Below are 24,929 nucleotides of genomic sequence, written 5' to 3' on the forward strand. Positions count from 1 at the left end.
ACCAAACCAGGTATGAACTGGCCCAGCAGCTGCAGCCACAATCCACAGAAGACCCACTCGGAGCAAGCGCTGTGGCCCATGATATAGAAGTGGAAATAGACGCCAATGCCCTCCAGCAACCGGCTGCCTCCTCAGAGGAGCAACACAGTATGCTGGGACTAGGTCAGACAGAGGTTGTTAATGGAGGTCAACAAGTGACACTGGAGACACCCCTAAGTGACCAACCACTGGTGCAAGGGGAAGGTAGGAAAACACTTGTATGACTTGTTGTTATTATTATTATTATTATTACTTGCTACCGTGAGCTTCTTTTGTACCAACTGGTTTGCTCAATTTATAGGCCTGGGTAATTTGGCCAACAAGGTTATCACAATATAACATTAAAAATGGATTAATACTGATAATTATCCACATTGCTCCTGAGTTCAAGTTAAATAGGATTGTGCTTTAACATTCTTTGTTGGTAAAAAAACACAAAATGTTCAATTATTGCTAATGTACTGAGGATTCTGCACCTGCTGTAAGGAAGTCTTTACTTAAAAATTAGTGTGAGAGATAGAAACTCTGTACTTCAGATAGATTTTTTTTTTTGTTTTACAAATGTTATATTCTTCTTTTCTTGCTTCTACATCACTTTTTATTCTCAAGCAGCAGGCTGCCTCAAGGCATATGTATGTTATCAGGTGCAGTAGACTTGACATCAGCTATCTTCACTAGATTACATTTTGAAAAGGTATAGACTAAAACTCAAGTTAAGATTTAATGGTAATCAAATCAACAGTATCTCTTTATCTATGTTTACAGACTCGTATGTGACCACCCAGCATGCTTTGCCACAGAACATCAGCCAGTTTGAGACGCCAGCACTTCCTCAGCCAACCTTTGACCAGCAAGCTCTAACGCAAGGTACATACACACACACACACACACTTGACTCTGTTTTATGTATGACTTTTTCTGTATGTACATTTGTAGCTACATTATTTACCTTGGGTTTTCTTTTGATTTTAGAGTTAATTGATTATGCAGTCTGCACATGGTTGCCTCAAGCAACCATTGCTGTAATGAAACAGCTCATATTAGATTAGTTTTGGGATGTAATCAATAATAACACTTAACTTTTTTATCACCGCTGCACTAATGAGATACAACTGCTTTGGTTGTGAAATGTCAGATTCTCCGACGTGTTCATTTGGACATATACCATTTGAGGAATGACCGTGTCTCTCACTGTCTCCATTATTCCTCTTCACCATGTGAGCCAGAGTAGGGGTCTCTAGAAAGCTGCTCCAGGCAGCATAACAAACTGACAGCAAACATTTGTCAGGCAGATCTACCTTTTTTGTTCTCCTGTGAGGCACTTTATCCTTTTTATCTGACCAGAACAGACCTGGATTTTAATCATTTTAGGGACATGGCCACATGGCCTTGGGTATCATTCAATTCTCAAGGGTACATCCATCTGGGCAGAGGACTCTTGAGCATCTAATCATATTGTTCCCTGCAGTGTACTGCTGTCATTTCTAAATAATTATTGGAGGTATTACTATTTCTTTGAAGAAATAATATTAATAATTTTAGCTTTGCTTTGTTTGAGGTTGACAGTGGCTGTTGAACTGCCACAGATCATATGAATACTGAATAGCCTATGGACATTTTCTGACCAGTTCAGTTTTTATCAATATTTGCATTCAGTTTCTACACACAAGGAAACAGATGTTTCTTTTTATGTATTTGACAAGGAGCAGGTGATTCATATATGGTCCTGAATTGGAATATATGTAGATTTAACACATATCTGCTATAGACTGTAATCTCACTGTTGTCAGAAACAGTAGCCAGCAATTCAAATGAATGATTATGCTCAGAGAATCAACAATGTCCACATTCCTCCTTGTGGGTCAGGTTTCTGCCTGTAATTTTGCTGTGCTGTGCTGAAGTCGGGATTTGAAGTTTAAGTTTAGTTTTCATTATTATGTTTTTCCTCACAAAACTACATTATTCGATCTATCATTATAGACCTCTGTTTTGTTTGCTCTTTGAGTTCTGTATTCAATGTTTCCATCAGCCTGTGCTTGATGTCTCAAATATTGTCCCTAACTCAAGAGACTGGTTATTCTTTGTTTGTTTCCCCCAGGTTTCACCATCCCTGAATCCAACTATAATCATCCCCAGTTCTCGACTGTCCAGCAGCTGCAGGATTCCAGCACCCTTGAGTCTCAGGCGCTGTCGTCCAGCTATCATCCCCCAAATCTGCTTCATGTTTCCAGTGCTGAGGAGGTGAGTAGTGCACTGCATGGCACCTTTTTATATAAGAGTGATTTTTAGTTGGACTGATAATGTTCTTTTGAAATTGCCTTTTTGTTGTTTTGAGAAGATAAATGTATTGATTTTAAAACAAGTAGCTGAATAGATTTGCATATTAATAGCACAAGAATCAATCTTGAATAATTACAGTGGGTAAAGTAGAAAATAAAAGTATAATGCAGAATGTAGTTACTACATCTGGCAAATGGGAAGGTTTTCACGTACGTGCTTTGTCTTCATTCTATTTCTTTTCTTTTGTTAATTCTAGTCTTATTTCTAAGACTGGTAACAGGGGTAGTGACATAGACATGATGGGGAAATATAATGTGCTTATTAGTTTTATCGATGAATGGTTCCACTGTCGCAACTTTGTGTGAATGTGGGACAGGGGGCAGTTGTTTCTTTGTCTTTGTCTTCACGCAGTTTGTCTGTAGCTCCATATCTATATATTATTCTCCATGATGTCTGATGTTGGTTTGTCTTTGTTTATTCAGACAAATGGGCTTCTTCAGCAGAGCGATCAGTCTGAGCTTCAGCTGACTGAGACGCAGGACTACCAGGATAACAGTGAAGACAGCAATAAGAGAGCCTACAGGTTTAGTATTGTGTGTTTATGTTGCGAGTCCATGTCTGTATTAGTGTCCTCATAATGTATTCTCTGCATGTCACCTTTCAATTTCCAACCTTTAGTAAAAGCGTCGGTTCTTCACGGTCTTCCACTGACATTTTAAAGCAAACTACCATTCTTTCAGCACATTCTCTCTTAATTATGTGTGTACTTAGATTATTTAATCTCACTAGGTTTTAGTCGTTAAGTTTAACATTTGACCTGGTTATTCATGTATATTCAGCGATTCTCCCAAAAGATGCCTATTTTGATGTTTACAACACACCACTCAAGTTTCCTGTTTGCCTGATGCTGCCATAGATGCACTTTGCTATAGATGTGGCATCAGCCATGCATTGATGCAAAACAGGATTTTACCCAAAGCACTTGGATTTTCAGTCTCAGGAGTCACATTTTGTGCCCCTTCAAACAGAAAATCTGCTCTTTAAACACCTTAAGAGTAATTTGCCACATGCTAACTCATTCAGCAGTAGCTTTTGTCCATTTATTCATCATTTATTGTGGCTTGAGCACGCTGCTATCACACATGGAGGTGCAGACACTTTGAAGTTTGGAAGTTGAAAGTTTAGTGAAGAAACAAAATAAACACACAAGTGCAGAATACTGTGTCTTTGATCTGATTCAAGTTGTGAGATACTGATAATGGTTGATGGCAATAGCTTCATCACTCAGTTAGAGCACATAGCCACTCAAGTCTTTAAAGACCAAACAACTGTCACTAAGAAAAAAATCACATAGCTACATTATTATTGTTACTATGTAAAGTGATTAATCCATCAGTATTTTTTATTTATCAAGTAAAATAAGCTGTTTTCAGACATGTCCTGACTTTTGGGTTTGAGATTGCAAATGTCTGCAAAACTCACTTAGGACCAATGTTTCTATGTATTATGTAAGAATGAACCAAGAACGCAGCAGGAAAAACTCCAGATAATTCATATCGAAAGAGTAAATGGTAAATGGTCTGTATTTACTGTATATAATTAGTGGCTGAGTGGCCTGCCTCCTGCATGCTCAAGCCAAGTGCTAACTCTCACCTGGATGTTCTAGACATTCTCCTGCTTTTGTGAAGGCTTTTGACCCAGACACTCTCCTGCAGTTGTCCTTATATGGAAAAGAAAAACACACAGGACAATGACAGTTGGTTTGTTTCAAGCATCTTGGAGAACTTGCCACAGTTTGCTAGTGGATTTTTGATTTGATTATAAGAGTGATTATTATTAGGATTTGCCTGACAACCATATAGAAACAACATTTAATCAGGAAGAACAAGTGCAGCATAAATCCACATGTAAGGCCAAGAAGAATCTAATTTTTCTATGCTTTGTTTTTTCTGTGATGATTTACCTTCAGTACAAAAAGTTCAGATCCAGAGTGTCACACAACATAATTAACGGGTAGCCCACAAGGCACCTCAGCAAATAAACAAACAGAATCTTTACTTCACCTGACAGCTGTTGTGGGAAAAGTAGACACTTGGCTGTCAGACTGGAACTGAGGAAGTGACATTAAGTTGCTTCTCATGGGTTTTAAAGGTGCTTCTGACCTGCAGAAGTTTGTTTGTGGATTCACTGAGTATTCTCTTGAGTTTCATATGAAAAAGAAGATGGAAATCACATTTTTTCGCATGTATTCATATTAACTTAATGTGTGAGAGTTTCCAATATTTCATTTGCAAACTACCTCTCATTTTTCAAAAGGGAAATCAATCATTGGCCTGATTTACTTCAGTATCATGCGTATTTAACTGAAAACAAGTACAGTACTGTATGGGATTTTGAGCACGTCTGAGTTGTAATCATGAGCCATCGGTGTGCTTTCTTCTCTTCAGGTGTACGTGGTGTAATAAAGGCTTTAAAAAATCAAGCCATCTGAAGCAGCATGTGCGCTCCCACACTGGAGAGAAACCATACAGATGTCACCAATGTGGACGAGCCTTCGTGTCAGCTGGAGTGCTGAAGTCCCACCTAAACACACATACAGGTGAGGAGACTCCAAATGCCTTCCTAAATTCATTAGACTGGCCAAAATCATTGCCATTAAAGGTCAGATTACATTTATCATATTATTTTTAAGAGTAAAAAAAAACACCCTTATCTTTTCAAGGCATTCATATCAGAGATAAGATGATTGCAATGCGATAAACTTGTGTAATGTAATTGTGCATTCCATGTATTTATGTCACAACAAAAGTTCTTGTACACTTTCCGAAAAAAACAAACTTCCTGAAACCTGCTGGCTGCCACTGTCATCTCTCGCTTACAGGAGTGAAGCCATTCAAGTGCAACATCTGTGATGCCTCATTCACCACCAACGGTAGCCTGAACCGCCACATGATCATCCACATCAAGTCTTTCAAATGCTCCATGTGCAGTGACAGCTTCAGGACCAGCCTGCTGTGTAAAAAGCACATGAAGAAGGAGCATGATGTGGTCAATCAAAGTAAGGAGGACTAGATAACATGTGATTTCATCTATGGTATTGCCAAATTTAAAACAATTTGAAATATTATTTTACTAGTGATGCAGGAGTGGCAGCAAACATGGGTGCAGTTGATCAATAAGTAATGTGTGATGACAGCTCTCTTTGAGATAAGTGTGTGTGTTTTTTCAGTTATTGTTGACTCCTATTCTCCCAGTTATAGGTCTGGCTACTAGTCAAGATGAAGAAGTGGAGGAAGATGAGGAGGAAGGCGAGCAAAAGTTATCAAAGAGGAGGGGTTTGGAGATCATCACGTTCACGAAGGAGCAGACGGACGAGCTAGCAAAGGACCCTGGCGAAGAGGCTTCTGTGTCGGAGCGGATCCTCGCCCAGTCAGCGGCAGAGAGGGATCGCATCAGCGAGATCAAGGACAAGGCTGTAGAGCTGGAGACAGAACCCAAGTTCCCAAACTATTGCAGTTTCTGCCCCAAGAGCTTCAAGAAGCCCAGTGATCTCATTAGGTAAAAAAGTAAATTTTTTTGTCGATCATCAGTTTGAAACTATAAAATATTCGTTTTCTTGATTGTGTTAAAGGAAATAATATTTTTTCTGATTTGTGTAGACTAAATCATTTACTTTTAATTTGAGTGTGTTGTGCTCTCAAGTCCTCCTGCCATAACTGGGGCTAAACAGTGTGTTTAATTGAACACAATGAAAGTGACAGCAACAGGTATGTTTGGTTGTTCACTTTCGACAGCCGTCCCCCTCAGACAGACAAGGGTACTCTACGTTAATTATTCAGGACTCAAACCTGTCTGAAAATAGTTATAGCTCAGACTTTGAGGATAAACATCATAATATGTAAATACTGCTTCTGTCTGACAAGCACAGTTTGGATGAGAAAGTTAGGGTGGTTAAGCTCTGCAGGAGTAAGCATATAATGTTAATGTGTTTGTCATATTTTAATGAAAATGGTAAACATTCTGGGTTTAGGGTTGCATTCACAGACGATTTGTTTTATATTTTACAAAAACTTGAAGTATTTACATTTCAAAATAATGCACAGGAACTCTCATTACCATATTTGTAGCTGGCCAACACAGTGTTTGCTCAGTTTTCTGAAGAGCTCAGATGTCACAAAAAGCTGTCTTTTTCTTGTGCACAAATCAGGCCTTGCTTTTCTCCACACAAAAGTTTGTACCATACTTATCAACTACTATGAAACTTGTTTACTTCAGGTTATCCTATTTCCCTATACAATTAACAGAGGTGCTTATGTGTGAGATATCACATCTTAAAACTGCAGAAAATAATGGAATCCTGATCTGTGTATAGCAGTCAGAAAATATCTTTTAAGAGTGTGAAAACACTCCGATGTGTTACTTTGCGATGAAGACGGAAAAGTGCAAACAAAGCATTTCAGACGCTTCAGGAGATGTGTCTCCTCTGGGAGCAAAGAACTGCTGACTTTGGTTTCTGTGGATTAACAGTAACATTTTAAATGCATTATAAAAAGCTACATGTCAAAGTAAAGGAGAGGTGAAACAAATCTAGTGGGGAAATTTAAAACCCCTTTAAACCTGGTTTATTTTCATGGACCATGTAAATTTCCAGCTGTGTCCTCTTTGAACTGAGCTTTGACAGCACAGATATTGACCCAGTGAACCACACATGTATTATTAATGTTAACGTATTTTCAGTCAGGGTGCATTTGCATGTTTTTGAAGCTCATGTGACATCAGCAGTGGGAGCAAAATGCATGACATTGATGAGTTCTCCCTGGGTGACAACAAGTAAACACCACCAGAGCTAGCTGCTATGTTTTTTTTCTCTCACTTTTAAATCTCTCATCTGTTATTCTTTCAAATACTTCAATGTCTAGGCACATCAGGATTCATACAGGAGAAAAACCATACAAGTGTGATGAATGTGGAAAGAGTTTCACTGTGAAATCTACCCTGGATTGTCATGTGAAAACACATACAGGTTGGTGTTTCTCACTAGATTTAATTCCCGTCCCTTAAAATAAGATGCTGATTGTTGTTGTTTTTTTCATTGTTGTATTTATTCAGTTCAATTTTCGAAGAAACATGCCAGAATCAGTGGAAATTGTTTCTTACCGTCAGTAGCCATTTCATTTAGTTCATACAGGCAACTCACTGTAAAAAAGTACATGTGGTTTTGTATCAAACTGCAGGAAGTTTCAAATTATTTCATGTAACTATTCTTAAAATCACATTTTAATGTTATAATGGCACATTGTTTTATGTTGGGTGTAATTAATCATGGTATTAGATTCTGGTTGAAAGAGACTGTTCTCGTATGTTTCAAGTGTTTCTGGTCAACAAAGCTAACTGAAATCGGCCTTGATAAATCATTTCATTTTACTCTGCAAGAATGCAAATAATATTTTCCAAAGTGTTTTACTAATTACTATCATCAGAATGTGTTTTACAACAGTTGTCATACAGTAAATTTAGCATTATATCAATGTGTTTCCACTTAAAGCACATTGCAACCTAATTGTAGAGGGCTTGAAAGTGTAGTTAATTCTGAAGTTGTGATCAAGCTCATATTCACTTGAATGCATTTAATGCTCTACTTACTTACTCTGCAGGTCAAAAACTGTTCAGCTGTCACATGTGCAACACCTCCTTCTCTACAAAAGGCAGCTTAAAGGTGCACATGCGTCTCCACACAGGCTCCAAGCCTTTCAAGTGTCCATTCTGCGAACTCCGATTCAGAACGTCGGGCCACCGCAAAACCCACATCCAGTTCCACCTCCGTCCAACTGGCGACAACCGCAAGTCCAAGCGATCTTCCTCATCCACTGGTCAGGCTGCTCAAGGCCAAGACCCAGGGACAGCTCAGGCTGTGACCCAGGGCCAGGGGCAGCAGCCAGTGGCTTCAGATGCTCTTCCACCTGTGGGTCTGCTACAAACACCCAACTCTGACCAGAGCATTTATCTCCCAGCCAATCAAATCCTGACGGGACAGTATGACCAGAATCTGCTGCAATCGGGACTGGTGGGACAGGCCATCCTGCCTGCCTCTCTGTCAGGTAGGGATTATATCTATTCACATACACTCAATAGTGAATAATGCTGAGCAGCAGATTATGAAATAGGCTTGTTCAGTTCAGCAAGAACAGTGAAAGGTTTGTTTATTTTGTTAGAATTTAATTTAAATATATAATTTAACAGATTTTATTGACTCATCATGAGAGCATCAGCAAGTGTAGTTTTGAGAAGATGAAATGACGTGAAATGCTAAAGCTGAGATTTCTTTTGGCTGAGTCACACAGTTTTAATTTAATTCATCATGTACAGTACTGTAAGTTTAATGTTGGGCTGGTGATTAATGTACTGCAGCTTGTGGGTGTAACTGAAATACTGTGGGAGGATCATCATTTGTAATGTCGGTCGCTCACTGTATAATCAGTTGGCAACATCAATGGTCTTACTCAGGAAAAGACGAATTACATTACAATGCCTGATCAGGAAGATGTTTTATATCCACCAGTCACCCTCTGTGCCCTTCCTCTTCTTCAGGCTTGACACCCTATTTGATAATTGTCAGGACAAATCAGCTTTTATGTGCTATCAAAAAGCTCTGGTAAAACATTAACTTGTGTTATTATTGTTATTGTTCCTCTGTATGATTAGCTAATTAATGAAAAGTCCTAGTATAGTAGGTGTTGCTGAAAAATATTGGCTTTCACAAACTGGAAGCTGGACCTATGTAAAATGCTTAAAGCAAACATTCTGCCTTCAAAATGAACTGCATTATCCCAAACACAATGAAGAGAAGAGCATTTTCCCAATAGCTGATGTGTTTGTCTTCAAACAGGGCTACTTATTATGATACATCTCCAGATTTGAGGAAAGAAAGTTGTCTGTTGCCCCTTTTAATAAGGGAGCTGTAAAGCAGCACATGCTTTCCTGAAGGTGTTTAGTAAATATGTAGACTAAACATTTTGTTCTTTGTTTTCTTCTTCAAGTTCACCAAAGCAATCTCTGTACACCTCACTCAAGCGCCGCTATTTTTGAGTGAATTGCCCTGTTTACTGTGAAAGAAAAAATAACTCCTTTCATCATCTGAGTAAAATACACTGAAAACATTCTCTTTGTTGTTCCTCGGCCTTTTGTAATATATTCATAAGCTGTTCGCTATCCTTACATGTGGGATATTCTTGCATCATCAGAAAGCATCAGAGTTTTGTTGGTATCTCAGGAGCAGTGGATATAATGTTTTATATTTCATCCCTTCACCCCGTCGTTTCATCTTGCCTTTGGTGTGAAATATAAAAATATCTCACGTGCTGATTTTCCTCCTTGAAAATAAACAGTTTTAGGCAAACAAACTCTTTACGTACTGTTAACATGCTTCTCAAATGAAGTAGTTCCCTATTCTACCATCTTAAGTTTTGAGGTTTGGACTTATAAAATCTTAATGATTTGGACTCCTAATCTGTCAATAACAGTTGACTGAGCTAAACAGGAGTTTATTTATTAGGTATAGACACAGGTCGATGCAGGGAGTACTTTCCGTCCCACTGATGCCTGTAAAGTTACTTAAAAACATCAGAACAAATTATGAAATATTCAAATATGTCCCTGTGTGGTTATGTGTGTGTGTGTGTGTGTTGCAGCTGCAGGAGACCTGACTGTATCTCTCCCAGATGGTCTAACCACACTGGACGGCATCCACCTGCAGCTAACCCCAGCTAGCCTGGTTTGCCCCAACGTCCAGATCTCTGGCATCGATACCAGCAACATCAACAACATCACACTACAGGTTGCACCCACATCCTACCGACCCTTGTTTTATTATCAATGTGTTTTATCACACTGTGGATAAGTGAGGTCAATTCTTTTAGGCCCTTTTCTGTTGCTCAGTCAGGCTTCTTTGTATAACTGAGGTTGTGGTCTGTAGTCTGTTGAATTTCCACACACAAAGAAGTCGTATGAATAAAATCTTAGTGGTTCAGTAGTGGTTATAATGGTATACTATAATGTTTTACAGTCAAATATTACAAATATATAGTATTTACACTGTATAATATAGTTATACAATGTCTGATTATGCTTAACATGATGGATACAAATTGTATTTAGTCTAATACAATGGGGTCAATAAAATATCCATGTCAGTCAGCCTCCATGAGCTCCTACTAGCAGCCGCAGCTCTCTCTGAAAATAGGAATCTAAAATACTGTATGTAATAATTTATGCTCATAAAGCAGAAGGCTGTATGAAGACAGCAAATGAATCCACTGACAGTTGTCCCCATAGCAAATGTTGGTTAAAATGAACCCACAGCATAACTCAAACATTATACTCCCTGTGTACATCCCACCAAGGCATGATGTGCTTGTGTGTACTGTACCTTAAAAATTAAAGTGTGATTAGACAATAACACAATAACAATAACAGAACAATAAAGTGTGAGCAGGGGGACAATATATCAGATTGAAAACCCCCCGTACTGAGCTTAATGATGAGCAGTCTAGTAAAATCCTCTAAGAGAACAAGTTTTTATAGTGCTGCTGTGGGGGGAGTCATAATATATAGGTCTGCAAGTAATAAAAACAAGTTTGTTTTCTTTGATTTTTCATCTTCACTTACCTGAAGTGCAACTTTTCCTTCCAGATTGACCACGCCCTCCTCCAACAGACATTACAACAGGGTCTCCTCTCTCATCCCCTGAGCGTCGACACTGGCCTCGTCTCCCATTCCAATAGCCAGCTCATGTCCACCAACGACCCCTCTGTGTCCGCCAATGTCGTCCTTCACCCGCTGACCAGCCTGGCCCTGCAACCCTCCACCATCACACCTGCACAGGTCACAATGGCTGGCCTCTCTGAGCACGACAACACAGGTACTTCTGCTGGGAAAGAACAGACACAGACCCAAATCCTACACCCACCATTATGAGCTGAATGGCTGATGTTTTCTTTTCTGTGTATCCTGCAGGTTCTCAGGACCTAAGTCACGTCATAAGCAGCTCTGGGCTTGTAGCCGGAGGCAGCAGCGGTCAGGAGATCACTCTGACCATCAACAACTCCAGCCTAACACAAGCCCTTGCCCAGGTACAGGCCCAGGCCTCTGCTGCAGGGGCCAGCAGTGGGGCAGGAAACCCTCAAGAGATCACCCTAACCATATCAGGTACAGACAGATCAGTTAAAATAACATGAAGTGACCTTGTCCTTTTACAAAAAGAGGAAATAAAAATCAAGTCATGTTCATGTTTTCACTTTGAAGATGTTGTGTACACCATCTTTAATCAGCAGGTGTTTTAGGTTTAGGTGTCCACGTTCCAAGTTAAGGCTAAGCCCCCATGAGTAAGCTTAGGCCATTGCTGTCTGCATGACTGGAGTGTTTCCTCTAGGTAGTAATGGTCTTTCTTTTATTCAGAATCCTTATATGCTGTTTATTGACTGTGTTGTGATTCAAATCCTTTTCAAGTCAGAGTGAAGCAAACTATTCTTATTCATAGCCTTATGTTTTTTTCTGGAAGCTGCACCAAGCACATTTTGTATTCACATTTGGTGAGGATATTTCACAGTACGTGGCTTACTGACAAAATAAGTTATTTTCTTTGTTTTCTTTTTATTCAACTTTACATATCATGTCATGTAGCATTTTTCAGACGGACCAAAATATGTAATGTTTTATCCTACCCTATTTAAAGAAAAACAGATTTTAATACAGTATTAATCAATGCATAAACTCATTTTCAAGAATTCAAGGTTAAAAACAACCTTTCCCTACATTGTTGCAGGTCAAGATCTGCTCCCACAACATAGCAACCCTAATGGTACTGAGATGAATGGCAGCATCAGGCTGGCATCACCACTCAGTAGTCAGCCCACCACTGCAACTCTGACCATCACCAATGACCACCTCCTACCTCAGAGTCCCGCTAACACTGGAATGACAGGTAAGGTCTAGTATACAAATCTGTACTTGTACAAACAATGATTTCTAAAAAGCCATAGAGAATATTCAAATCACCTTTAGTCCTTGACGCATCTTTTGTCTTTTACAGAGCTGCTTTTGCAGTTGAATGCAAATAGCTGATTATTGGGTGACCTTAGTTTCAGAAAAAAAAACACTGTTCACTCTGTGCAGATCTCATCTTTAACCTGATTAAGTCGAAGTCACGTCACTGCAAGAACTGAATTACAAATATCAGGTTTACATAAGATTGTAGATACTATCGTAAGCAGGGTAGCCATCCACAAACTGAGAATGATTCACCTTGATAAACTGTTACATCCCTGTTCTTCCACTTACTGCCAGTCACGCAGTATCACCTTTTACTACTCCTTGTAGTCTTTAAGGATACACACAGCAATTTTTACGCACACACACACCAATTATTTTCTAAATAACAAAACCACTTTGTTTTCATGTTTGTTGGACATTAGTAAGTGTAATCCTAATCTGACTCTGTGTAGCTCAAATCACACTGTGCCAAAAGGTGAATTAATCTCAGTGAAATGTTACTATTACTTTCTTATATGTCTGCTGGCTAATATGTGTAAGAAAAAACATATTTGAAATTCATGGCTATGAATAAACTAACCTTAACTTAGCTTAATCAACATAAATCCCTTCCATCAGCAGACTAATTGACACAAAAGCTCTGATCATCTCCGACCTTCGTCATGCCAGCGGCAATGAACATATACCTCAACAACCTCCACAAAGCACCTGAGCAGAACTCACTGAATTGCCACCTTTGTATTGGAATGAGTAATCATATTGGTGCGGGAGGTGTTTAAATAGCAAATAGCAAATGCAAATGTCTTTGCAGCTGCAGTAAATTGCTCCCACCATATGATGACTCAAATAGTGCATTGGCAGTGTCTCACCTTTTTCTATGAAAGTGACCAAACCCAAAGTTTTCTCTGTTTTTTTTAGCCATCAGCAAATCAGCAAGGAAACCAGTAGCTACTCCAAAATCCACACAATACATGACAGGATACACAATTGCTTATAGTCAACTCGCATGTTTATCCAGTGCAAGACGGCACATGAATAAATAACACCAGGTGTGATAGCATCTCTCGCTCAGATCCCTTTAATGTTTCAGAAGGAGTGTTTCTTGCCTCCAAATTTGCAGGGATATATTGCAGGATAAAGCTAAAGCACTGACAGAGACTCAAATAAGCTCATGATCAGTGCCCCTTTCATGACATGGCAGGCTAAGGTGAGTGCTGCCACTACAAAGGCATCAAAGTGTATGGAAGCTAAAATAGCTGCAACATAGACTTTTCAAGGTTGAATCAGGATTCACTTGTCCTAGCACAAAATTAAAAGTAGCTGCATTGGTAAATTGACTCTATATATCAGACCAGTAAAGTCTGTGGAGCTGCAGAGACTGACTATTGCTTGGGTTGGCAAGCTGTTTTAATTTAATATGATTCATAATCACCTAACAGTGTAGTGATACTGAGTTGAGGTGTACTCATATTTTCTTATATACTGTATTTGCACTGTACACACCGGCATACAAATGTGAATTACTGCCACCTAATGCTTGTGCAGTCCAATCTGTGATAAGTAAGTGGGAGGCCCGTGTGCTGTGAAGCAAGCAGATGATTTGTTTTATCGGAGATGGCGTCTGTTGACCGACTTGCTTGCCACCTAGAAACTTAATCAAGTTCCCAGTTTCATCTCTGTCTCTCTCTTCATTACCGCCTCTCTCAAATTGAGTGGAAAACCTTCCCACTACTTCACAGAGACACAGGGAGCATCTTTGCTTTTGTTGTTCAGACTGAAGCACTTCTGTCACTAACTTGTCACTAACTTGTACAGGGCAGTCTTGGCTTTTTTTTATTGAACTGCATTATAAACTAATGTTGTTCACAACCAATTTAATATAAGTTTCTTCTCTGACCAAACCTTTTGTCACTAAATTTGTTTTTACTATTTTTATTCAGGGAACAGTGAGTACCAAAAGGGCTTAGGTATCCAGCTGGTTGTACTTGCCTAAACAAATACTCAGGTGCATACTGCGAGGTATTGACAAACAATCCCTGCACTGCAACCACTGCCTATATTTCAGTTTTCATTGTGGCCTGTAACCATAGAAACCCTTTCAGTGCAGCATGGGAGGGTTTTGTTCAGCAACTTAATCTCTGGATCCTTTAACAGAAGCATTATTCAGCCAGAGTTTTTTAGTAAATTGATGGAATAAAATTGTCGGTGTTGGGTCAAATTTAATTTATTGCTTATCATCAAATATCTATTACCCAGCACCATCTCCAGCACGACTCATAATGCCCACAGGAAAACAGTCTAAACTCAAAACTGACCACAAAGTTAATGACTTTTGACTGACAAAAACCTCTACTACCAACTGTTCAAAGGGTCATGTGACAGGTGAATTTCTAAGGGCACTAGTGTGTGCAGTGTGGTAGACATGGGACAGGTATATCACTAAAGGAGCATGCCTAAAGACAGAGAAAGGATGTGCAAGGTAATGTTCCACGCACGTAATGCTAGTGAGTAAGTGGAGACCGGTGATATGGGTGCTGCACTAGTAATAATGATATAATAAATAATAATAATACTAACAATAATAATGATAATGATAATAATAATATAATAGAAACTCAAGTAGTCTAACCCCAGTTCTTTTCTTCATCTTATCAGTGACCAGCCTGCCATCAAGCACCACCTTGTCACATACTTCAGCGTCCCAAACCCTAATGATGTCACCAGGCGGTGTCGTTGGTGATGGCAGTGTTACACTAACCCTTGCTGATGCACATGGTATGCTGGACGGTGTCACTCTAAACCTCAATGCTCAGGTAAAAAGGTTGACTTTACTGTGTGTTGGTGAAGAGTGTAGAGCACACAAGAGCATTACAAATTCAGTGACGGTCGTACGAGTCTGTGACGATCAAACATAATATAATTTAGTTTGTCAGCTGCCTTTTAATAAAGTTTCTTTTTATCCTCAGGGCCAGACGTTTCCTGCTGTGCTGAATGACTCTGGTCTGTCGGGGCAGACAGCCAGCTCAGGCCAGCAGATCATACTGGTCAGTCACCAATCTGCAAATGGAGCCTCTGACGGTGGATATAATGTAAGTGTTTGTCTTCTGTGTATATTTATATCTGGGGTGGTGGGGGGCTGCAAAACAAGGAGGAAATAATTAATGAAGTAAACAAGTAATTGGGATGGGAACACAATAATCGGACATCCGGAGGAGTCAAGTGTCTTTTTTATAAACACTATATAAACACCATTCATCAATTAGAACTTGGTTCACTGTGTGAATATGCACAAATTGTTTGGACATTCAAGTAATTGGCATGTTTGTATGTAGGGATGTAACGATTACCGGTATGACGATAAACCGCGGTAAAATTCCCGACGGTTATCATACCGTTTCAAATTTTAATTATCGTTAAAACCGTGATTGATTACCGCAACTGATTACCGAAAAACTCACAGTGATACTGCCCATTTCCTGGAGAAGCAGCAGCACCTGAACGGCACTCGCTCAAGCGGGCGCGCATGCGCAGTTTGCACTGTCTGTCCAGCGACAACACGGCTGAAGCCACCTGCGCTCCAGAGATTACCCCCCGTAAGATCAGAAATCTGGGCATATTTTGTATTTTTAAAGGATGTTGAGGGTAAAATAATTGAAGACAATCAATCCTTGTGCAGAAAATGCAAAAAAAAAATCTCCGCAAAGCCACTTCCAATATGATGAGCCATCTCCGTGACCACCACACACAACTTTTCAGCGGGTAAGTCAACAAAAACGGGATTTCGGAATAGTGGGAAACGTCATGGTTTGTCTCGCGAAAGCGAGTAGTGTGCAGACGACACATACCGTAGAAGACCAAAATGTGTTTGTTTCTGTGTTTTTTTATTTAATTTTTATGCTGTGTACGACCGCTGCTACTTAATTATTATCCGACACAGAGTGAGGACCTGTGTGTGTGTGTGTGTCAGTCAGTCAGATGATAATTATTATTAATAATAATAATAATGATAATAATAATAATAATCATATAATGTAAAATATCTTTTTTTAAATAAAACTTGGTTAAAAGATTTCAGTGTGTGTGTTCAGTACTTTTGGAACATTTTGAACACATCTAACAATACCGTGATAATATTGATAACCGTGATAATTTTGGTCACGATAACCGTGATATGAAATTTTCATATCGTTACATCTCTATTTGTATGTGATTCAGATTTCCGATGACGGGCATATGGGTGTTAAGGACGCTCAGATGGAGAGTGAAAGTCGGAACCAGTGTTACTACTGTAACCAGGTGTTCCAGAATGCCAACACTTTGCGCCGCCATTGCAGACAAGCTCATGGCAAGGACCGCTGCCATGTCTGTAGTGTCTGTAACAAGGCTTTCAAGCGGGCCACACACCTGAAGGTAAGAGCATGCTATACACTCAAATGCTTCTTTAATCATTTAAATGCTGATTTAAATTTAGCTACTGCTTCCTATCTATAAGCAGTGTGCATGCTTTAAACTACTATTTAAAGCATCTGTGAGTGAATACAATTAATGAAATTATTTTTATTCATCAGTGCCTCCACCTATGGTTGAAAAAGTACAGACTCATAGAAACAGTTAAGAAAGTGAACTGTCAGTGACACAAAAATAAGGGTTTCCATCAAATAGGTCTCAGATAGACTCTTATAAACTGTCACTCTCTCCAACACAACAAAACACTTAAACTGAGGAGTGTTTTACAGCCAAATGAGGGAGAGGGCCATGTGCACTTCTCTTTTCTCACTCTCATCTTCATGTTGTTGAGGCACTCGAGCACATAAAGACTCTCAGATCAGAGGGATAAAAGAGGAGGGTATGGCTTTATGCCGAAGCACTTTCCCCTACGCATGTCATGTTTCTTAGAAAAGGTCTGTCTGCCATAGGCTTTTACTTTAGCAAATGTGCCTCAATCTGCTGAGCGGTAATTGTCTCTCATAAAAGTAATGACACAGAGATTAGGTACATGTCACAGTGAGAGTGACCAAACTCCATACTCTACAGATCCCCAGGCTGCTCATTAGTCTCCAATGAGACACCCAATGTTGATTTTTAGATTTTTAAAAAGGCCCAGTGGTGAGGAAGATAAATTGGTATTGCAGTTACATCTCATTTTGTTTGCCTGTGGATAACACATTTCCAATTTAATTATAGCCAGAAAACCAAGACCGTGGCTTTATAATTAGAGCACAGGAAAAAAAAAAAATTGAAACAGCTTCCGCTTGGCAGCCAGAGTTACATACTGTTTTCAGCATTAGTAGCCACTCAAAGGCAAGGGCCACACAGATTAAAGGGAGGTGTTGTATTAGGCTATATGGCCTCCAGCTTGGATTTAACAGTTACTATTTGAAATAAACACAAACAAAAACATTCAGAATATCTATGAGAAAAAATTTTGTTCAGATGTTGACAAAGATAACCTTTTTACTGTAGTATGGTTTGATGTATCTTTTAATAGGCACATGTCATGTGACCATGATTATTGAAAACAGAGGAAATGGCAACAGAAAGCGTTTTTCATTGGGCTGCACAATTATTAAAGGTTCTGATTTCCCAAAACCTACCCAAGCCTTTTTTTATATGCACTCCACTAGAAAGACTTTTTCCTCCTCATATAATGTGCCATAGTTACCTCCAGACTTGCTCTGAGTCATGCTCCAAATACTAATCAGTTCCTCATAGGACCCGAATGATATCTGAAGTCATATCCACATGGTAGTCAGGGGACAATGTGCTGGGTTATCATGATGAAATTCAATTTTTTGCTTGTGTCGACAGGAACACGAGCAGGTGCACCAGCCCGGCCCCTCACCCAGCTCACAGAAGCCCCGAGTTTTCAACTGCTCCTCCTGCGTGAAGGCATTCGCCAAGCGCAGCCAGCTGGAGAGACACAACAGAACACACACAGGTAAGAGGATTATGGAAGGAAATGTTTCACTGACGTCAGAGCAGAGGTTTCAGCTGTGTCTTGAGCTCTGCGTTTCAAATATAAATCCACCAGTTGTTACTATATTTATAACCTATGCACCACAATGTGATCATAAAATAATAACTGTGTCAATTAATTGTACATTAATCAGCAGTATGAAAATACTGAAGAAACGATTCAAAAGTAATGTATTATGAAATTATAAGTACAGCACAGACAGCATAACCATCACTCATACAAGTATTTATTGTCTTTATAATAGTATATTATATAGTATTTCAATATGTTTTATTTAATGTTAAAAACCCTTTGAGGATTTGACAGGACAGGATTATGATGTCATACAGGATTATGATGTGTGAAAGAAACATTTGTGCACCACGGGAAACAAAGTACTTCAGATATGAGGTGTGATTTAAAATGTATGCTTATATTTTGTCCTGAGTGGATTTTACCCTGTGTCAACATGAAACATGATACATTGTTGAACTGACATGACACAAACACAATGTTTTAGTTTGCTCCCAGATTGTATCATGAATATCTTCCCATATAACTGGGTCCAGAGAAACAAAGACCTGCAATAAATAGGAAATGTAAACACAAAAAACAGCATCCCTCGCTGATGTGTGATATTTAGCAGCTGTCAACTTCCCTTTCACTCTCCCTAATTCATACATGCACACATACACATCTACTAAGCGACTAAATGCCCTGAATGTCTCATCTCTGTGTGAAATCCTAGGCACCCAGACATGATTATCAGCCTTCAGTGTGCATAAAGAAACAATTCAGTTGGCCTATTACCATTTGAATAGACTCATTTGAATGCTGTTGAGAAAGATTCTCATTGGTCCCTTTTCTATTCTGGTTCATTTCACAGCCTTGCAGTGCCTGTTTGTTTTTTTTTTTGCAGCTTTTTTTTGTATTTTCACCAAGCAACAGCAACAAATCTTAGGTTTTCCCCAGTGCATGATCAAGATCAGCAACTACAATGAATGTACACTGGAATGACAGCACTTATTGGACAAGGAAGAGTGACACGTTTGTAACTAACCCTGTTTTAGGTGTAAATACTGTTCATTTATACAATTTCTTTAGATCATAAAATCATTTTTATTTGTTTAAACTATGTCTAACGAAAGAATAATGACCTTATACTGTATAAAGTGTAGGATAGCCCTGAACATCGCAGCAATAAAAGTATTCTTGCAAGTTCAGACAGTGTGCAAGAGTCTCTATGCCGCTAATACTAATACAACCCCTTAATGCTTTTCCACAGGCGAGCGTCCCTTCAAATGCAGTCAGTGTGACAAGGCTTTCAACCAGAAGAGTGCTCTGCAGGTCCACATGGTCAAACACACTGGAAAGAAGCCCTTCAAGTGTGAAGTGTGCAGCATCAGGTTCACGCAGAAGAGCAACATGAAGCACCACATGAAGAGATCTCACGGCTATGGTGAGCAGATGACCGCAACTCTCTCACACATGCACACACACGCATGATGAAAGCTATTAGTCACCTCTCATTCTCGCTCTGTTTATTTCACTCTCACTGAGGAACAGTATCAGGACTGATAAGCATTTAATAATGAGGTCCATAGGGTTCCTAACTCTTGTCATTGTCCCTCCAGGTCCGTTTAATGAATCCGGTTCGTCCCAGTCTTGTTTCCGACATTATTATCACTCATAACCATTCAAAGTGACCCTTTTTAATAAATACATTATCATACAAATGATTAAGTAATCAATCATCAACCTTTTTTTATTTGAATTGAAATGAAAAGTTTTATCAAAGCCCCTTTTCACTGCGAGAGAATAGCTGTGGAAGGAGGAGGCACGGACCAGTTTCTATCACCACAAAGCATCTGTGGGCTGGATGAAGTGAATTCATTTTCTCGATGCATAACGTCAATGTTTTCCCCGAGACTAACATCACTAAGATAATTAGGTACCAGGCGTGTCAGGGAAAAAACAGTAATGTTACATGTACTGTTAATATGAGTCTGATGTTAACAGAAATCTTAATCTTAAAGCTTAAGTGTGTGACTTTTCAGTGGAAACAAATGTCTGATGCATCCAAGAATCAAACGAGTTCACACAATGGTGATTAAGCTTCACGCGACTCGCTCCGTGTTTCTCAGTATTGTGACACAGTGATACATTTCATATCACAAACGCATAACAGCTACTCAAGTAAAGTGAGATGACAGCAGACTTTATGTTAAGGAGTTAGCTCTAGTTCTCTGAAACATGAGTGAGGTAGTGAGATACTGAAACATGACCTAATGTCATCCTTTTAGAAAGCTGTCTTTTGGTGACATCCAGGTTGCATACTGGAGCTTTAATTGATGCTAACAAGTTAACTCCATTCAGGTGGTTTGAATTCACTTTTGCAGCTGTGGCTGGTGTGAGGCCAGCGGGTCAGGATGTTGATCCACTTGTGTGTTTTCTTCATGTAAAAGACAACAGTATTTTAGCGCAACGGAGCGGCATTATCACTCTAACAGTGACATTTTGTACACATGTGAATGTCAGTTTTATCAATAGCTTTCATTGTCACAAAAAAATTCTCTGTCTGGATCTCTCATCCTGGATTCATCACAATCCCAATCCCAGGATGACAGAAAGTCCTTAAGCTTGAGCCCTGGTCTCCTTTTCCTTGTGTCTTCATGTGTGTTTGGGAGTGTGTGTGTGTCCCGTAGCCATCTCACGTAATGCAGTATTTTCCGCATAATAGGCACAGCACATGAAAAGGTATCCTTGAACACTAAAGACTGCTGGCAGACATTGTTGGCCTCCCTCTGCGGAGCCCGAACTGTCTCTCAAGTTCTCCTTTCCCCCGATGATTCTCCTCGCTATCTGATGAGAACGAGCCCAACAATGGCAGCACTCAGTCACCCCCATGCTCGCCATTAATGCGTATGCACGTCCGCCACAGATACTGTAGAGCAAGAGAACTGTAGCAACGGCCCTATCGCCTGTTCTCTTGAAGCTATCTTCTTTGTTATCAGCAGATGCTTGTTCTGAATTTTAAGTCACCGCTTCGTCCTGCTTCAGTCGGGTACCGGTCCATGACTCCCCTTTGGTTTAACATTGGCCAAGAGTGCAACCAACTCACTCTCACATTGGCTTTCACGTCACTCCCAACGTCCCACCTCAGTCTGACGGGCGGCTTTTGATGTTGACCCGTGGAACACACTGCTGATGGATCTGTTCTACTTATTCAACTTGACACACTGGCTGGAGGCTCGATTGTGTAAAAAGTCATGTCTGAGATTCTGACCTCTGTAGTATTGCAGGTAATAAGTTCCAGACTTAATTAGGTTACAGATTCACTTCTAAATCTTTCAAGGTATTCTTTCTTTCTCTTCACACGGCAAATGAATATTTTTTTTCACATTTAATAACCAGCACTGCCGATAATCAAATATAAAAGCAACAACCGCAGTTCCTCTTGAAACTTTTCAGAATCAAGAGATTTTTACCTAACTCTAGTTCTGTTTTTACATTTTATTTCTCAATTATTTTTTATTCCAATTTGTGTTTTTTTTTTTATTTATGGAGCAGTGCTGACAGTGCTATATAATTCAAGACTACACTTACTACACTTGTGTTATTTGCAAATATAAACATTTAATCCTCAGTCTGTGAGTGGTGGTAAGTGAGAGGTTATGACAGTGTATAACCAGTTTAACGCTGATCTGACAAATTCACTGTGTGTAATGACAACAGATGAGTGTCAACCATAAATGTACCTTTTGTTTGCGTGATATTTTGTAATTGGTCTCCGTTTGTGTACATAATCTTGTAATTTCTTCATATCAAAGTGAGTGACTCCCTTGTACAGCCCTTTTGCTTATGTGTTTCAAGTGTTACAGACAAATAATATAATGACTTTTACTGTAAAACTCAATTCAGTGCATGGCCTGCAGCAGGAGAACAAGCCTGTGTGAATCTCTGCTGTTTTGTGTTCAATATATTTTAAGCTGAATACAACTATGACACATGACTCATGCCACATTTACAACCCACAATGATCATATCCTACATCTGTCAGGTCTCATTATATAGTTAGTGTAATTGACGTGTTAGAAGAAAGCGCAAACTGGAAAAATGCAAGATATTAAAACAAATGTTGGCAGATTGAGGCGGGGGGAAGATTGCTCTTTGAAAGATGTTCTTTTTTGCGTGACAGCCACTGGCAAGTTGAATAGAGAATCAGAGCTTCTAGTGAAACTGTAAATGTGTGTTAATGGGCTTTTTCTTCTGCCTCACAAAGCTCTGTTATTACCCATCTCGAGGACTCCTTCGGTAGTCATGCAGCACGGTACTCATCGTCTATTTTTTCCCCACTTTCTCCTCCCAGGTCAGATCCAGGATGTGTCCCTGAGCCAAGGAGAGGTGGCGTCTCAGGTCACTCCCGAACTTGACCTGGAGGTTGTTCCTGAGTCATCTGGAGACTGGCAAAATGTCTTTCCCTGACAGCAAGCGAAATGTTGAGTGCAGTGAGTTTTACAACCCAACGGCAAAGATTTGTCAAACATTTTCTGCCTCTCGAAATGGATTATTCAGTTAGAAAAACATGTAAAACATTTAAGATTTGCACCACAGTATATCAAAGGCTTTTACTGTGGTCACAGTGTGCTCCAATTAGAGCAAATTAGCAGCGAAGTAAGGGGGGTCTGGTTCCCTCTGATTGGCTTAATGACTTTCATCTGTTTTGCTGGAGTCTTGATTGTCATCACTAAGATAACCTTCAGAGAGGTTTTGCTCAATAAGCACATGTATCCCAGTGGTCCCTGTAATCCTGACAATGTTATCGAGAACCTTATCAAGCCAGGAACAGAACTTTCCCTGTACGATCTTTATCTGTCTTAAAACAATTTTAGTAAACGGTAAACTGAAAAAAAAGACTCTAAACGCTGTAGTACATGTGCCAGGCCTGTACATGGCACAGAAACACTTCCAAAATGGAGAAGATGACGTGGAGCATGCGCATGATGCACGTGTGCCATGTGTCTCTCCGTTTATTACAGTTTGTACACTCACAGAAAGAGAAGACAAGAAATGAAATAAGTTTTCATACAACAGACCAAACACGCCGGAAACACATGAAGGAAATTATGACGAAACGAAAATATAAGGACAGCAAATCCAACAATTGCGCCCCGGGGCTCCCAAAACACTGGTTCTGTGTGGATAAAAAGCCAAAACAAGGCAACATTTTTTGCAGATTCTGCTGAACTCGCTCTCGCGTGTCCAGACTCCCCAAGTTCTGCGAGAAAATGACTTGTCTCCGCTCACACTTACGCTCGCCGCACTGCAAAAGACTGCACTGCTGTCACTGCTTCAAAAGCAACACAGCACAGATTTGTTTCATAGGTTTACAATTATTATTTTTTTTTACTTATGTATACTGTATATATATATTTTGTCTCAAAATGAAATGTCATTAGCCGTTTGTGTGTTTATTTCGTCGCAAAGCAGCGACGGACATGTTTGTGAAGCTTGCCACTGAGGACACTGATCCCGATTTGATCCTGCTTGAGCTTTTTTTGACTGAACACGTTTGTCCGCGTTGTGTTTCCTGTAGATATCCCGTCATTCAAACTCACACGTCACATGCAGGTCATTTTTTGTAAATAGTGTAGTTAGATTTGCATATATTTTCTGACGAGCCGCCACAACATAGTTTGTGTGGCATTATGAAATGTTGCATTTATTATGAAGCAAAGCTAATGTACAGACAATAAGCTGTTTTCCCCCCTCCTTTTTGTGGTTGTTTTTCTATTGTCTATAATAAGTTATGAAAAGTAATTAAACTAATTTTTCTACCAATTTAAACTGCTGTGTAGGATAGTGTGTCCTGGTTATTTAAAGGAATTTAAACATTTTGTTATACTTGGCTATATCCTGCCTTTCACCTTGGATTTGCTGTAGCTGAGTGGGAGGGAAGGATGAACATATTATGTGTGCAGTTAGAGTACCCCAAGCCAAAGATATCAGAATGTTTAATATTATATGTATCTTATTAATTTTCTAATTCTAAATTTAACTTCATGTTTTATCAGCGTTGCTTCGAAAATGTGAGAGTTACTGTCCTCAACCTATAAAGCCAGAGTTTGTTTCTTTGTTTCTTTCTTTTTCACTGGAAACAATAGGACTTCAAAACATGGACAGAAGGCTTGCAGCCCCAGTAGCTGCATGTGTTTGTTTATAAAGTGGCAGGAGAATTATCCACTTGAATTTTTAGGTCAAAATAATTGCTCCCAAAGGCTCACGACCAGAGCAGAGCCATCTCACAAGGTTTATCTTGAACGGAGTTAAAGGGCCAGCTCTAACACTCAGGTTTCATCTTCGTCTCTGTGCAATTACACTGAGCTTGAGTGGGGCTCCATTTTCCCCCCCCCCAGTCACGAATCACCCAGATAAATCACTGTAAAGAATAATGATAACCCGCTGAGTCATGGATTCAGGGTTTTTTTAAAAAAAAAAAGAAACTATTACATCATACCTCTTGTTTGCTGTGCAGCTGTCATCCTATACCCAGTAAGCCCACTTGTCTGCGTCATGTTTTTATGATGCAAATGTGTTGTTGGTCATG

At 39.5% G+C, this 24,929-nt stretch overlaps 1 protein-coding gene across 2 annotated transcripts in view; it reads left to right on the forward strand.

Moving 5' to 3' along the window:
* Positions 1 to 24,169, forward strand: part of LOC131471419 (zinc finger protein 236-like) — a 41,907-nt gene extending 17,738 nt beyond the window's left edge. For both annotated transcript variants that reach the window (XM_058647961.1, XM_058647962.1), the window contains exons 14-32: positions 11 to 243; positions 805 to 906; positions 2,138 to 2,280; positions 2,802 to 2,902; positions 4,767 to 4,918; positions 5,201 to 5,377; positions 5,574 to 5,877; positions 7,239 to 7,342; positions 7,974 to 8,417; positions 10,008 to 10,153; positions 11,008 to 11,236; positions 11,332 to 11,523; positions 12,140 to 12,298; positions 15,022 to 15,179; positions 15,333 to 15,455; positions 16,582 to 16,776; positions 18,175 to 18,304; positions 19,608 to 19,781; positions 22,692 to 24,169. In XM_058647961.1, coding sequence (XP_058503944.1) covers positions 11 to 243; positions 805 to 906; positions 2,138 to 2,280; positions 2,802 to 2,902; positions 4,767 to 4,918; positions 5,201 to 5,377; positions 5,574 to 5,877; positions 7,239 to 7,342; positions 7,974 to 8,417; positions 10,008 to 10,153; positions 11,008 to 11,236; positions 11,332 to 11,523; positions 12,140 to 12,298; positions 15,022 to 15,179; positions 15,333 to 15,455; positions 16,582 to 16,776; positions 18,175 to 18,304; positions 19,608 to 19,781; positions 22,692 to 22,807 — 3,382 coding nt within the window. In that variant the 3' untranslated portion in view covers positions 22,808 to 24,169. The remainder of the gene's footprint in view (positions 1 to 10; positions 244 to 804; positions 907 to 2,137; positions 2,281 to 2,801; positions 2,903 to 4,766; positions 4,919 to 5,200; positions 5,378 to 5,573; positions 5,878 to 7,238; positions 7,343 to 7,973; positions 8,418 to 10,007; positions 10,154 to 11,007; positions 11,237 to 11,331; positions 11,524 to 12,139; positions 12,299 to 15,021; positions 15,180 to 15,332; positions 15,456 to 16,581; positions 16,777 to 18,174; positions 18,305 to 19,607; positions 19,782 to 22,691) is intronic.
* The last annotated feature ends 760 nt before the right edge of the window (positions 24,170 to 24,929 follow it).

The sequence above is a fragment of the Solea solea genome, chromosome 13 (assembly GCF_958295425.1).
Source record: "Solea solea chromosome 13, fSolSol10.1, whole genome shotgun sequence".
Classification (NCBI taxonomy): Eukaryota; Metazoa; Chordata; class Actinopteri; order Pleuronectiformes; family Soleidae; genus Solea; species Solea solea.